The 16,869-nt window shown below is 36.7% G+C and overlaps 1 protein-coding gene and 1 long non-coding RNA gene across 3 annotated transcripts in view; one reads left to right on the forward strand and one right to left on the reverse strand.

Annotated features, from left to right (window-relative positions):
- Cyp7b1 (cytochrome P450 family 7 subfamily B member 1) overlaps positions 1 to 12,013 on the forward strand; it is a 172,938-nt gene extending 160,925 nt beyond the window's left edge. For both annotated transcript variants that reach the window (XM_074068596.1, XM_020165369.2), the window contains one exon: positions 7,659 to 12,013. In XM_074068596.1, coding sequence (XP_073924697.1) covers positions 7,659 to 7,946 — 288 coding nt within the window. In that variant the 3' untranslated portion in view covers positions 7,947 to 12,013. The remainder of the gene's footprint in view (positions 1 to 7,658) is intronic.
- LOC141421663 (uncharacterized) overlaps positions 1 to 16,426 on the reverse strand; it is a 71,833-nt gene extending 55,407 nt beyond the window's left edge. Inside the window, exons 1-2 of the long non-coding RNA XR_012446329.1 lie at positions 16,324 to 16,426; positions 357 to 574 (exon numbers count right to left, since the gene is read on the reverse strand). This is a non-coding gene — a long non-coding RNA (uncharacterized lncRNA). The remainder of the gene's footprint in view (positions 1 to 356; positions 575 to 16,323) is intronic.
- Between the last annotated feature and the right edge of the window lie 443 nt (positions 16,427 to 16,869).

The raw sequence follows: 16,869 nt of genomic DNA on the forward strand, positions 1-16,869 counted from the left end.
CAAAGTTCTAGAAAATGATGCCCTTGGCCATTTGTCACTGAGAACACTGGCACAGAGCTCATCAGAGACTCATTCCTCACTACAAGTCTCTTGTGTCCTGTTACATTGAATGGAAAGATCAACAGACAATAGCTGTTGGGCCAAAAACACTAAGAAAACTAACTGCAAATATCTGTTCTTCGAGGACACAGAAGCTGAAGCGCACTAACTCTTCAGGCCCAATGAGGCATGGGTTCCAAAGTTCTGAGCTCCAAAAGACTCGAGAATATTGCATTTCAAAATAACTCATGGTTTTCCTTCTCACTTCAGGGTTTTTGCACCTGCATCTCTGCATTCTTCTTTACTTTTCCACTCACCAAGTTTCAAGTTACTCCACAAGAAGCATCTTAATCACCTCTTCTTTAATGATGTCCTTGATTTCAGCCCCATTCTGGAGAATTTGCTATTGTCCTCTGTCACCTCAGCATGTCTGTCTGGTGACAAATACCACACTACTTTGTAGTTCCTTGTTTCAGTGCCCCCCACACAGGAGACTGTCCCTGGAAGTCAAAGGAATGCTGGGATAGATGATGCACTGAAAGGGAAAATATACTTTAGTTAAAACTTTAAATTAGGACCGATAGTACATATTCAAACAGGTATTGGGTGTAAGTAGACCAAATAAAAAAGTGGCTTCTTTTTTAAAAAAACTGATTTTTGAGTGATATGTTTTTAAATAATTGGAAAAATAAAGTTTAAACCAATATTGGTTAAACAAAATGTTTTGAGACCTAATTTGGCCTATCAGCTACCAATATGTAACTTCTGTATTAAGGATTATTCTCTTTCTGAATCAGTTGCTTAAGACGTTGTAACATTAAGCATTCAGATGACTCTTGTCTATGGGAGAAAACACACTGGCAAGTGAAATTTGTAATGAAAGTGAAAGTAAACACCACTTCTTGACTCCTCCTTCCTCTCTCTTTAAAGGTATACTGCTATCCACAAAGTCTAGATAATCTAGTTGATTACCTAGGAGTGAGTAGCTTTTTAAAGTTTTTCTGAGGGCTTCCCCAAATTTACAATTATCATTGGCCAGAATTCATGCAAATAGCTGTCATATAATAAGTAAATTATTTATTTTTCTGCCAAAATGCAATACTCAGAAATAGAGCTATAGAGAAAATCAAACCTGGTTCATTTTTTCTAGGTCTGGAAGTGCTAAGGGATAGAGACCTGGTGATACTGTGGGCTACAGGGAGTAAATAACTGACATTTAGATGATGCATTGCCATCACTGGATGGCCTCTAAGGGAAAGAAGCAGTGAAATGACAATGAAATTCCAGGGTCTTTGTAGTGACCCCAGAAGCCCTGAAGTTAAAGGCTTTGTTTAGCCTGCTGCAATTCTGCCCTATCTGCTTCTCAGACGTGTGGGCAATAAAATGATAAGTAAATTTGAAAGTCCTTGAAAAAACCTGAAATCATTATAGGAATAAGGATATCAAGATTATTGATTATTATCACTGTTCTTAGAATAGACCAGTTACGATGGAGTTGGAGTATTTTCCCATCTCAGATGGGAATAGAGATTGTGCCATCACTATACTTCAAGGAAACAAACAGAGACAGAGCTTCTACTATGCCACAAACACTCTGATAGGAATAATGGGTAACAGAAGAATAAAAAGTTCCCTGCCCTCAAGAGCCTACAGCATAGGGACTTGGCCCAATCACAGGCTATTTTCTCATAGTCAAGAAGCTTCAGGTGGAGAAGGTTTCTGACATATCAGTAAATTGACACTTCATGCCTACCATACTGAAACCAGAGGTGTGTGTCCTGGCAAATCAGAGTTTTGTAAAGCCCTGATTTATAACATTTTTCAATTTTTGTGGTGTACATACTACCATCTTTTTTTTTTCATTTTTCTTTTATTATTCATATGTGCATACAAGGCTTGGTTCATTTCTCCCCCCTGCCCCCACCCCCTCCCTTACCACCCACTCCACCCCCTCCCTCTCCCCCCCCCAATACCCAGCAGAAACTATTTTGCCCTTATTTCTAATTTTGTTGTAGAGAGAGTATAAGCAATAATAGGAAGGAACAAGGGTTTTTGCTGGTTGAGATAAGGAGAAATAGCAGCCTCTTCAACAAAAACTGCTGGGAAAACTGGTTAGCAGTCTGCAAAAAACTGAAACTAGATCCATGTACATCACCCTATACCATACTACCATCTTTGATGAATTCCATGTTAGTCCCTGAATACAGAGTTAGGAAGGGACGTACACAAGCTCTCACAGATCGCACCAGCTGGCTGCAGCTCACAACTGATTTGAACCCAAGTCATTGGGGATAAAAGGACTTCTATACTTAGTCATCTTGACCCCAAGAGGGCTGTAACCCAGAGGCAGCATTGCAGCCCCTTAGTCATCCCTACAAAACACAGATTTTGTATATTACCAGGAAGTCCTATCTTTTGTATAATTCAGATTCCTATACCCAAATTGTGAACTGAGCATATAACAAGACATGATTATATCCTGTGTGAAGTGCTGTAACAGGAACACGTATTATGCCTTTATAATTTCAATGCTTCAGATAGAGCAGGTGCTCCAAAAACATCTATTGAACTAAACTAAACATAGAATTTGGAAAACACAAATTACGATGTTATGCCATCTTCCGCCGCCACACATACAAAAAATTCTTTTCTAACCAGAAAATTGTATCTACATCCAGCCTTGATTGTAAGTGCTACCATTTGTAAACAGCAAATATTCAATTACTTTTCATTCTCTACATGTTTATTTTCTCACTATCTGTTTTCAAGAGCTTGAATATTGCTTGCGGGGGGAGGGAAGTACTGAAGTTTGAACTCAGAGTCTCATGATTGCGAGGTAAGTGCTCAACCATTTGAGCCCCATCCTCAGCCCTGAGTATGGGTTTTAAAATATAATTGTTACTCTTGGGTATTCATCCATTAATTTAATAAACATCTATGGAGCCTCTGTTATGGGGAAAACATTGTGTTAAAGGCTTTGAAAATACAGATAAGACAATGTGCCATATCCAATCCCTGGGGACCTCTTTGTTTTTTTGTTTTCATTTTTTTATTAGCATATATTTGTTGTTCAAAGGGGTTTCATTGTGATGTTTCCATACATGCACACAGTGTGGTGCAACCATTCCCTATCCTTGCTATTTCTTGTGGCTTAGCTCTGTCTGCAGCTTGGTGTGAGAATAGCTGTGGCAGTTCCAAACATCATATGCACACATGATGAGGTCCAGAGGAGGAAGGCTAATTAACCATTTCTTTTTGTTTTCCTTCTTTACAAGAAGAAAACTTCTGGTTTGGGTGTGATAATTCATACCTGTAATCCCAGCTACTCAGAGGCAAAGATCAGGAGAACTGTAGTTCTGGGCCAGCCTAGACCTGAGGCTCCATTTCAGCAAAAAAGCCAGGTGTGGTGGCATATAAATGTGCTTCCCTCCACATGGGAGGCATAGGTAGGAAAATTGGAGTCCAAGGACCACCCAGGCAAAAAGCATGAAGACCCCACCTAAAAAACAACTAAAGCAAAAAGTGTGGAGTGCATGGTTCAAATGGTAGAGCACTTGCCTAACAAGTGCTAGGCCCTGAGTTCAAGCCCTAGTTCCATCAAAAAATTAAATTAAAAACAAAAGAGAAGAAATCTACTAGAGGTCTCCACAGACTTTTCCCTTATAGCACTGGCCAGATTGGTTCAAACATGCTATCCCAAGTCAGTCAAAGGCCAAAACAATGTGATTACAGGATTGGTACCTAGACAAACCTCACACAGAAGAACAATGTTAGGGAATGTGCGGAATTTCAGTGCCTTACACCTCTGTCACCATGATTCCTCTGTTCTCATCCATTTGATTGATCTTTTTAATTGTGAAGCGTTGATCTACCATGCTCACTGCAAAGGATTTAAGTCAGTATGATGAGCTTAAGTGGATCTAAATGAATGGATACATCCTGAGCTTCCTGATCCTTTGTTTTGTGTCAATGTGACCTCAAAATCTGAAGAGTAAGATAATCATATCCCTTCCTTTTTTGGCCAAAATGAAACTGTCCCTAGCAGATGCTCCAGGCCCTTCCTAACATTGATTCTTCTTCAAGTTCTCCATGCCTGGCCAATGAAATAAAATTAACTTTAACTCAAAAATGTACTTAAGCTCATGTGATGATGGTCACAGAGATAAAGACAATGGTCATTTCCTTTTTAGTTATATAAAATAAACAAAATAGAAATTTCTAAGATGTTTACTCTGAGGAAACGAAATAGAAAGTGACAGAAAACTAGAGGAGTGAGTGACTAATGATTGACTAAAGTTTGGGGGAATTGACTGTAATTTCTAACTGAAAGTCATGGCATCCCATTAATTTGCACAAAGAAGGATCTGAAAAGCCATAATGGCTTGTGGCTTGTTTTTTGGTTATCAGGACACTATGAAGTCATAACTAATATTTTCCTTTTGCATTTTCTGGCATAACCACTTTTCTAACAAAGGTCACTTAAACTGATATGGCCTAGTTAGGTTGCTGTAGGGGTGTGTTAGACTCCATTGATTGGTCAGCAAGAAGGAGACTGCCTCAGCACTAAGGTCAGGTAAGCAGACCTGGCCCCCCCAATGGAAGAAGTTCACCAAGTAAGAATTCCGAATAGTAACTGTCTCCAGTGCATGCTCGCAGAGGGTGTCCTCCATCTTTACTACAGGAATGAGCAGATATTTTTAGTTTAGCACTGGTTATATCCTAGTTGGATCCATCCCAGAACTATGGTAAAAACATAATTATATTCTAAAGGGCTCAGAATATTAATTGTCAAGAAATAAAAACTATTATTAAAATGCAGAGTCATTTGCCATTATCATTGAATTGACTTGCAAGTTGGAGGGGAACAGAAGCTACCCAAAGTTTTTCTAAGCTCAAATACTTATCAAAATAAGCATTCTAGGTAAATGAGAATAAACCCAATACTATTAGAGAAAGTGTTCTACTCAAGGCACACTGGTATTGAGTGAGAACATTAGATCATTTGTGATAGATTCAGAATCTATCCACATGTTACAGGGTTTCCACCATACCCTGAACTATGTTAGATCTGACCCACTTCTTTGCATTTGACTTCATGTAATTTATTTCAAAGTTGTGTGCTGAGCAGGTCTAATGCTAATGAGCTCCAAGCACAGGAAATACTTGGTAGTTTTCATGCAAGCCATGAACATTAATTTAATCAATGGCTTAATTCACCATAGGCTGAAATAAGGTTGTTCAGTCCCCTCTAAGAAACTCAAGTGAGAATTGAACCATAAACCTTCAGCAGTACGGCAAAATAAAGATAGTGAGGCAAACATCCTAGATAAACCAGTCTCCTCAGTTTCTGTAGCAAATAATGCAGCATAGTTACAAAAATGTATTAGAAACACCTACCAACCTAGAGTTAACCCAAAGAGTGTTCACTCTAATAGAAATTTCTAAGGGGAAATTTACTTCGACATCAAAAAACAAGAAAAATTGATTTTGTGGCTTAGATTCTCTCTAGTGCTTTGTCTGAATCTTATTATTCCAAACATAAGTTCTGAAGCCTAAATTCATAGTGCTCATCCATCAGTAGGTGGTTGGGAAGGGATAAGAGAAAGGGAAATCAGAGAGCCACAGTTAGGCAGCTGCTGTGGTTTCTAATATTCATTATTCCATGCTAATAATGGCAACAGTACAGGAGCTCCTTCAGACCCAAGGTGGCATATGAAGGGCTCATATATCAAGACTCACCTTAGAGAACAGAAATAGCTCAGTGTGGGTGCTATGGTGTGAGTATGGTGTGCTTCCTCCAAAACACATGTTGCAATTTGATGGCCATTTTGGAGGTGTTAGGAGGTTGGGCCTTTAAGAGGTGATAGTGTCATTAAGAGGGATAAAGGATTGTCTCCTGGGTATTCTCTTGAGGGATTGGATTACTTACCTCAACAGTGAGTTTTTCATTTATTTGGAGGCTACTTAAAAAGCTAGACATTGATCTACCATTTGATCCAGCAATACCACTCTTGGGGATATACCCAAAAGACTGTGACACAGGTTACTCCAGAGGCACCTACACACCCATGTTTACTGCAGCACTATTCACAATAGCCAAGTTATGGAAACAGCCAAGATGCCCCACCACTGACGAATGGATTAAGAAATTGTGGTATCTATACACAATGGAATTTTGTGCAGCCATGAAGAAGAACAAAATGTTATCATTCGCTGGTAAATGGATGGAATTGGAGAACATCATTCTGAGTGAGGATAGCCTGGCCCAAAAGACCAAAAATCGTATGTTCTCCCTCATATGTGGACACTAGATCAAGGGCAAACACAACAATGGGATTGGACTTTGAGCACATGATAAAAGTGAGAGCACACAAGGGAGGGGTGAGGATAGGTAACACACCTAAAAAATTAGCTATCACTTGTTGCCCTTAACGCAGAGAAACTAAAGCAGATACCTTAAAAGCAACTGAGGCCAATAGGAAAAGGGGACCAGGAACTAGAGAAAAGGGTAGATCAAAAAGAATTAACCTAGAAGGTAACACACACGCACAGGAAATTAATGTGAGTCAACTCCCTGTATAGCTATCCTTATCTCAACCAGCAAAAACCCTTGTTCCTTCCTATTATGGCTTATACTCTCTCTACAACAAAATTAGAAATAAGGGCAAAATAGTTTCTGCTGGGTATTGAGGGGGTAGAGGGGAGAGGGAGGGGGCGGAGTGGGTGGTAAGGGAGGGGGTGGGGGCGGGGGGAGAAATGACCCAAGCCTTGTATGCACATATGAATAATAAAATAAAAAAAACAGTGAGTTTTTATGAGCTGAATCTTCCCCCCACAGTTTGTCTCTTCCAAATGTACCTCCTTGCTCTTTTGACTTCCGCCATGAAGTAAAGCTGCATGAGGACCTTGTGGTCCTCATCAGAACCGTGGTTTTGGATAGCTCAGACTCCAAGTTCTAAGCCTAAAAAAACTTCTTTTCTTCATAAGTCAATAGTTTCAAATATTCTATAGTAACGACAGAAAACTGGAGCATTAAGAAACAAATAGAACAGGGAAAATAATTCCTTTAGATGTTCGATTTCATTTGGATATGGGAAGTAATTCTCTAGCAGCATCTGAGTTTTTTTCTTTTTTTAAAGTTCACATGTGATGTACATGCAATCAACTTTTACTGTTTGATGTTTGCCAGATGAAAAGGAGCCTTTTCACAACCAAAAACTGCATGTTCTCCCTCATATATGGATTACGGAACTGCAACAAATGCAGCAATATTATGGGATACGGTCACACTAAGGAGAGGCTGTGCACAGGAGAGATTGGGCAGGAGAAGGACACCAAAAACTTGAATGTGGTTGATGTGCCTATTGTACAGGAATGAGTACAGGTTAACTAGCCTAGGCCACCTTGGGAAGGGGACTAGGGAGGAATGAAGAGGTATGGTAGAGATGAACCAATTGGGGTTGTAATACACATATGCATGGAAACAACACAAGGAATCTATTGTTTTTTTAAAGAAAAAATGAGCCTTTTAGGATAGACAAGGAGAGCTGACAACTTTGTGGAGCTGCACTCAAAATGACTTCATGTATAATTTTAACACTCTCTGTTCTTCTTTATAGGAGTTTAGATTCAATCGTTTCATGGAAGATAATAAGAAGAAAACTACCTTTTTCAAAAGAGGGAAAAAACTGAAGTTTTACATAACACCATTTGGATTCGGAGCCAATAAATGCCCAGGCCGATTTTTGGCAGTTATAGAAATAAAGCTATTGTTATTTTTATTATTAACTTATTTTGATTTGGAAATAATTGAAAACAAACCTATAGGACTAAACCACAAACGTTTGTTGTTTGGTATTCAATATCCAGATTCTGATTTTTTGTTTAGGTACAAGGCAAAATCTTAGAGAAGCTAAAATGGAGGAAATCTATTAAAATGAATCTAAATGTCTTAAGCTCACTTATTTGTTTAAAATTTCTGCAAATGTAATTGCTAGGCTTATTTGTTTAAAACATAAAATAAAATGGGATAGCGGTGTAAAAATGGACATCAGATCAACTTTGTGATAAGTTCAAAATAGTTTTTTATAGTTTCTGCTTGTTGTGATTTTTACTGGTTATAATAAATGTACCTTCACAGACAGAAATTTGGCACTAGGGAAGTTATTTTAAGTCACTCAAATTCTTCTTTAATATGTAAAAGTATATTTTATGTACTACTAAAAATTGTTCTAGAAATGGACACAGTTTAACAAATTCCAAATTCTCAGAGAAGAAGGAAATTAAATTTCCATGAGCTACAGTATGTGAAAATATTCCCTTCCTTTCAACTATATCAATAATGTCTATATTGCTAGGGTGCGTTTGTATTAAATGAGTTTTGCAGTAGATTAAATGTTGCAACTTCACTTCAATGTTTAGTCATCCATAAATGCTCTTTATTACTTTGTATACTGTGGCTCAATAGAACAAAATTTCTTGCTACTTAAGACCTCTCATGTTCAAGTTAGATACTGATAAGATTTAATGTAAAAGGAAACACAATGTGTTATATATTCTGCAATTGTCCTGGACATTAATATTAGGTTTGTTATAGGAGCAAATGTTGAAATCATTACAACATGGACGGTAGCATTTGGCTTAGGTATAAACCTTAAGGGTTATGCCAATATTGCAACAAACACTTTCCTAAAACTTCTGTTTTAGATTGCAGTGTTTGTTCTTGACATCTCACCTTTTGGACTTGGGAGTTTTTTTGCATTATTTTGAGATATAATGTTATGTGATTCACTATAATTTCATATGACAATTTCAGTGACTCAACAATTTCTAATATCAGATTACCAAGTGATCGGCATTTGACACAAATGACATGCTGCATTAACTAGGAATTCTAATAGTTCAGAAATAAGGTTTTTTTTTTAAAGAACTAATTTTTAAAATAACATTATAAAATGCTTCTAATACCAAATAGGATGTTCCTAAAGTACATGCGCTGAATGTTTCTTTAGGTCTACTAGTATGAATCTGGTTTTGCTTGATTGAGGATGTCTTTATTTTTACCCTCACTCTTTTTTATTGCAAAATGACCATTTGTAATTGTATAAGTTTAGGAGGTACAATGTAAAATTATGATTTATGAGTACAATGTGGAATAATTAAATCAAGCCAGCTAACATATTCATCACCTCAAATACTTGACATTTTTGTAGTGAGAGCATTTGAAATGTATTCTTAGAAATTTTGAAATATACACTACTTCATTATTAATTATACTCACTATGCTGTGCAATAAAACTCAAAAAAAAAAAAAGGAAAAAATATTCCTCCTGGTTGAGATTTTGCATTCTTTGACTATCATCACCATATTCCCTCCCCCCAAATTCTGTAACCACTATTTTACTCTCTACTTCTATGAGTTTGATTATTTTAGATTCCATATACAAATGAAAATATGTGGTATTTGTCTTTCTGTGCCTGGCTTTATTTGACTTAGCATGTTCTCCAATCCCATCTACAATTGTCACGAATGACAGAATTTCTCTTTTTAAGTCTGAGTAGTATTTCATTGTGTGTATACACTACATTGTGTTTATCCATTCATCTGTCGATGAACCCTGAGGTTCCTTCCATAACTTGGCCATTGTTAATAAGTCTGCAAGGAACATGAGAGTGCAGACATTTCTTCAACACATTGATTTCCAATCTGTTGGGTAAATACCAGAGGTGGGATTGCTGGGTGTCTTCATTCCTGAGAGACAGGATTTTTTTGGTTTTTTGCTGGATGCAGAAGTTTAGGTTGATAGTTATTTCCTTATTGCACTTTGAAGGTATTACATTTTCTTTATGCTTCCATTCATGTTTGTAAGGGATTAGATGTCAGTCAATTTAATTACTTAGTAAGTTGTCTGCTTCTTCTCTCTTACTATTTTAATATATTGTTCTTGTCTTTAATGTTCTTAGTTTCAACTTATCAAGCTTGCACTTCACATGCTACTTCCTAAGTCTGAGAATGAGGTCTTTCAAATGTGGAATATTTGCAGCCATTCTCTCTTTGAATATTACCTCTCTGTTAGATCTTCTCACTGTGCATCCCATTGTTGTATAACCTCTTCTCCCCATATTATCTTTCTCTAACTTATATTGAAGTTATAATATTTCTCAGTTTCCTCTCTGTATAGAGTATCTAATCTGCTCTTTGACTCATCCACTGACTTTCTTTCTTTTTATTTTAATCTTAGGTTTGGAAAGTTGGGTAATTGTATTTCTTTATACTCTTTAGTTCATGGTATACAATGATAGTTGGCCCAAGCAAGGTCCCTCTGGCTTTATTTACTTATTCTACTTCATCCCTAATCTCTAATTGCCTAATATACCTGTCCTCATCATGGGGAAGCAATGTAAAGAGTTTGATGTTTTCTTTTATATTTGTGTGCATGCAGTGCCCATCTGGGGCCCTAGGCTTTATCTCCTGACTACCACACACCATAGTTCATTCATTTTGTACCATGATTTATATAATTCTGTGCCTTTAAAAACTTATTATTATTATGTATTTGCTACAGAGTATACTTTTATAGTCATTATTATTTTTTCATTATTCATTTATTCAACCAAACATAACTGAGCATTTCCTCTAATCTGAGATAGGATACTATGCAGTAGGTTATGCTTCCCCCCTCAAGAACGTACATTCATTAGGGAAAACAACATATATATACAACCAATTTATTGCAAATCTAGTTGTAAGCAATAAGCTTATCTCTTTAAAGCTACTCTAATATTCTGATCTAGCACTAGTTCTAAATAATGTTTTGTCAGTCATTCCAAAGTAGTGTTGCATAATGAGAAATCACCATGTATAATTACACAAAATAAAAACATATACAACAGTATTGTGATAATATGATAAAGTGACCAAAACCAAATAGAGTTGAGGCACCTGAATTTTTTAAAAACTATTTCATATATTATAAATATCCATCTTTTTATTTTTATAGCTTCACCAAAGTTTTTAATTAAAGGAAATAAATAGTAACAAAGGTATTGTTTTATGTTGATGGCCAGTAATGATGTTGATTAGCAGAAGCCAAATACCCTGAAAGAATATTTTAAAAGCTACTTATCATTAAGTAAGGCATGCTGTTGAACAACTATTGTGGAACTTCTATCTGCCTTGTTTTGGCTTTGCTGGCACACATTATTATAACATCTCCATTTCATTATTAAATTTGGGGTCACATGTCTAAGGCAAAGGAGCTTCCATGCTCAAAACGTGCTTGGCTATTTGTGCTTATTTTATCACAAAAAATGATTTGGATAATAGTTTCTTTAAGCAGTTTCTAATTTAACAGTAAAATCTTAAAACTCTTCAAAGACCAAAGCGTAAAGTTTATCTAGGTTTTGATCTTAGTATAAAAGAATAGCAATAATTGCATAAACAGTAATTTCATGCCCTTAAGATGTGCACTTTTTAAACTATTAAATTTGCCAATACTGCAAACTATTACTCACTTGCACTGCATTATTAGGTATTCACATTCACATAATCAATTAAGAAAGTTAGCATGCCAAGATTACATTCCCTGTAGCATTATTTTGAATTTTAATGAGAGATCTCATAAAATTCTGTAGTATTTATCTAAAGCAATTTTTACTCACTGTACTTCATAGTGTTAATCTAAGTCACTGACTATTGAGGTTTGAACTTTTAGCTTAAATGTTTATACTGCTTTCTAGAGTAAATTAAATTTATTTCATGAAAAACTCAACTGCACAATTAAATTTTAACTTGTCAATGGTTACATCTTAATGTTTTTAAACAGAAAAGTGCTGTAAACTGTAAACTATTATCTTAATATATTTGCTTACTATTTTTTATTTTTAAAATAACATGTGGAGATAAAACAAATTATAATTAAATAAGAAATTCCAATATTTTACAAAAAAAATCAATAAATCAGCTTTTAAGGCACTGATGAGTGATTATGCCTCATTTGCTTACTAGGAATAAATCGAGTGGATAAAGATTCAATTACAAATAGCAAATTATTTGGAAAATTATTTTGCTGTCTGAATACTTCCACATCTCTGTCACTCCCCTTCATAAACTTATATTCTTATTTCCTGATGCTGTCTCTAAAAGTACATTGCTACATTCAGAGTATCTTTCAATATATTTTAATAGTCATTTATGTGTAAGATAAAATCAAATCCAAGAACTACCACTAACTTCATAATGTTTATTTTAAGCAGGCTGACCTGGCTGGGCTACAATTCTTATAATCACAACTATTCTGTGGATAAATAGATGTATAAGCATGACAGGAAATGGGAGAGAGTTCTCATTAGATGTGCCCTTTGTCTTCTACAGCTTTCTTCACTTTGCTACAGATAATGAATAGAGCTGAGTAATATTTGGACAGTATTCCATTTATTCATAAAACTGAGGTACAAATTGTAAACAAAGCATATAACACAGAATGCTATTGATGAAAATGAAATGTGGCTCTTTTAGTAACTGTACATGCAACATTTCACCAGGACACTTGGCTTTTCTTAAGAACACTTCTGTAAGTCACTAATGTTTCACCTGGAATCTACATTTGACTCTTTTAGAAGTCTATTAGAATGTGCTCCCTTGAGCAGGTAACAGAGGCCAACCTCTGTTAGAAGATGGTCCTGTTCATTTGAAGTAGTCAGTTCAGTATTATTTATTTACCAGCTAGGATAAATTGCCCATTAAATGGGCATTCTGTGAAATAATTATTTTGCCTTCATTTTTACTCTGTAAAACACTGAGAAAATAAAAATTTGGAGAATTTTCTGGAATTTTCCATGATCCTGAGAGTAATAATGTGCATTTTCTATTCATGATAGAGCTGAATTTAAAATGCTCAATGGTTTTGCTGGGTTTTTAAAAGACTATTTGATAGTTTGTTATTAATTATTTGAAGTATAGTTTGTACTCTCAATTCCTATATGCATCAATTTTTATAAGAAGATACATAATATATTTCAGACTACACAGAAGATTAATGATTAGAGAGCAATCATGAAGCATTTTACATCCTTTACAGGAAGTTTGTGCTCATAGGAGAAGCTGGGGGGATGGAAATAACAGGTAATGGTACTGCTATCTAATGATTCATCATGGGTCAAATTCAAACATTTATAAATATGAAGCATGTAACAGTTGGATATTTTTATTTGCTTGTAATATAATACTTCACATAACTTTTATTTCTAAGAACTAGTCATTGTAGTTATCATTAAATGCTATGTCATTATTTGACAGATAGCGAAAATGTTTTAATAAATGCTTTTGTCTTTTTATTTTTGAATTAATGTTTAAATGAATTATACTTTGGTTCCATAATTCTAAAAACTAACTAATATATTTAAAGTTTTATAAGTTCCTTTGTTTTATACTTTAAAAGGAATGTTTTAAGTACTTGAAATCACTTTTGAATTTTTAATGAGGTTGATGAAATACATGAAGTAGTATTTTCTCAATGTTGTACAACCAGATACTCTTTTTAAAAATCTTTTTGTTTTGAGCTAATTTAGACTTATAGAAAAGTTTTAGAAGAAGGAAGTAATCATGCTAAAAAATGCTTGCAAAAAAATATAACTTGAGAAAGGGTCCTGGGACTTAGCAAGTTGAAGATCTTCATTAATTCTTGGCCTTTAGAGACCATTATCCGCAATGATTCCATGGGGCAGAGTTATAACTGAGTGGCAAAGATAATTTGAGTATGTGTGTCACCCACAGCTCCATAGTTCAAATAGTTGTTTTGCATTCATAAAATCAATTTTCTAAATTGTTTTAAAGAGCTTAGTTTGCTGAGCAATGATCATTTTTTAAAGATTCATACTTCTGAGAAAACTACACTTTACGTGTATGCCTGATGCTTCTCCAAGAGAAAACAAAAGTAACTTATACAGACCAAGTGTTCATTGGCCCCACTTCCTGATCCAGCAGGCATTTAATAGATAGATGTCCTTTCCTATTCCATGGCTCTTTGTATTTCTGTGGAGGCCTGACTGGGAAAATCATTTCCTTTCCTCAAAGTCTCAAGTGAAGGGCACAGGCTCAGCCTGGCATCCCAATTTTGACTACAATGCTGCAGAGACTGTTCATGGTAAATGTAGCTATGCTTACTTAAACAAACAGTGCATGATTTAATGTTTTAACTAGTTATATACATAATCCAAATCTTCCCATAGCAAGATATTGTCTTTTCAAAGAATAGATAAGGATATTTAATAGAAAAATCCTTGCACCAAATTCTTCAGTGATTGCCAGAGAAAATAAATGTACAAATTGAGGTTGGGCCATGAAACATTTTTATGTTTAAGTCTAAATTCTCATCTGTAAACACCTCCATTAACATAGCAGGTTTAAGTTGTGACCATCCTCTTAATAAAAAATGAAATCTTTAAGATTGAGAAACATTGGTAAATAATGGATCCTTTAAATAAACCTGAACTTTACTCTAAAACTTATAAGGAGAAATAATAATTGCTTTATATAACCACTGATACCATTTTAGCATTTGATGAAGATGTTAATTTATGGTTGGTTAGCAGTTTATGGCTGTCATTAGTTTTTCAGTTTGGTCCACATTAGAAATCTATTTTTCTTTTTTATTTTAATCTGAGACAATTACATAAAGATACGGTTATGTTTTATCTAAAATGTACCATTCTACTATAGCATTTCAAATTATTCACAGATCATAGTCCTTATATGTGCATATATGAATTTAAAAATACAGCAATAAAATGCTTGAAACAGATCATAAATTTGCTTCATATTTTATTGCATCTCTGAATCAGGTTGAGAAGACAAGGGCAACTGTGGTCTTTGGAAAAGAATTAACTCTTTCTCATGCTGGGAAGGAGAATGATACCACATAGTGCATAATTAAAGCCAACTCCCCATCCAAGCATCCTGGTGATTTTGACTTGTAAGATAGGCTAGTCCATCATCCATAGGGGATTGGGGGTAACAGCAAAATCCTCCTTTTGCAGGCTAACCTTCCCATACCAGCCATTCTCCTTCCAAAGTTCTTTTTCTGTATTTTTGTGTTGCCCCGAATTAGAGAACACTGAAGAACAGAAAGAAAGAAAAGTCACATCACATGCACACACACATCCAAAGGTACCTGTTTATTTTGTAACAGCCCAGAAAAGTCTCCTGGATCGTATTACGAGTAATTTGGAGAAGGTGGTAGAATTTAACACAAATCAACCTCTGGAAAGATGAGGAAAAAGTCTCCCTTCCCCCTTCCGTGGGAGGAAGCCAGAGTTCTTTGGGGTTTAAAACTGGGACACTTTCTAGAATTCACACATTTGGTGTGGCTGAGGAGTATGGGAACTGGATGCTCCTAGAAGCCTGGCAGCTAGGCGTGAACTCACCCTGTCGCGGGGTGTGCAGGGGACAGCCCTTAAAGAGTTCCAGGCAGAAGCTCCAAAGTTCTCCTTTTGTACCAAAAAACTTGGAGGTTGGACTGCAATTGCACCTGTAGAAGGGGCCAGAAACTCCAATCCAAGGGAAGCCAAGAGAAGGCGTGCCCTGCAGCCACGCACCCCCAGTGTCTCTGGGGGCGCACAGCGAGCGCATCGCGGTGGGCGCGGGCGTTGTGGACGTCGGTCCTAAGTTTGTCTGCAGCTCAGGGCAGGCGGGTGGGCAGAAAAACCGCCCCTCTCTCCGCCAGTCCCGCCAGGTGACCAGAATGAACACCTGCCCAGTACTGCGGGCGTCACAGGCTCCTGGTTATCCCGCACAGCCTACAGATTCCTGCTTCTAGTAAAACACACCAGTCGACCAGAGAAGCCAGAGGTCTGGTCGGGCGAAGAAAACCTGTCATCCCGAAAGTTTCTACTTTAAAACCGAAGTTGCGATTTCCTGCTTTTGCCTCCTTCTGTACCTAATGTTCGATTTTAAAAGGCCGAGTTTAAATCAACCTGCAGCTCATTGGCGTGGCAGATCCAGCACTGCTGTAAAAATGCCACAGAAGATAGGCTCGATTATTTTGCCCACGCAATAAAAACTATTAATTGATGTAAAGTTGGTTAGCACGTGGATAATTTAGTCCGATCTGTATTTTAATTAAAAGAAAACTTATTTATGTTTCTGATCTTTAAGTTTTGAAGTTTAATTCTAGGTGGAATCACCACGATGTGGTCGGCTCCGCGCCCCGCCCCTCATTTCTCAGGGTGAATCACTTTCTCATTAAAGGTTTGGCTACCGACCCTTGCCTGACCAGGATTCATTACCTCCTGTCCCAGGAATACTTTCGGATCTCGGATCTTCTCTCGCTCCCTCGCTCCGCCGAGCAGAGCCTCCACAATGTGCTGCGAGCCGGGAAGTGAACTCTCATCATTATTTTTCAAAGTCTGGGAAGTGTATTATCCTTTTTCCTAGTGGTAATTAGTTACCATAGCATCTAATACGTAAATGTGCCCAGAGCACACCATTAACAGTTAAACGGAGGATTCAATTTAACACATGATTATATCTTTCATAAGTCATTACATAGGAAAAGTCAATGCCACTCATCCTGGAGCAATCTCAGGGTCGGGGGCGCACAGAAAGGGTCGGTTCTGGAGACCGACAGTGTGTGGAAAAGGAATTCTGTGAGCCTGGGTTCTCCCTGTTGGCCTGTGGGCTGTGAGAATGGGTAGAGGTTGTGATTACAGGGAGAAAATTTTCAGTGTGACACAAGGTCTTGGAGAGACTCTAGAGTTTCTCTCTCTCTCTCTCTCTCTCTCTCTCTCACACACACACACACACACACACACACACACTCACACACGCACACA

This window comes from Castor canadensis, chromosome 3, assembly GCF_047511655.1.
Source record: "Castor canadensis chromosome 3, mCasCan1.hap1v2, whole genome shotgun sequence".
Taxonomy (NCBI): domain Eukaryota; kingdom Metazoa; phylum Chordata; class Mammalia; order Rodentia; family Castoridae; genus Castor; species Castor canadensis.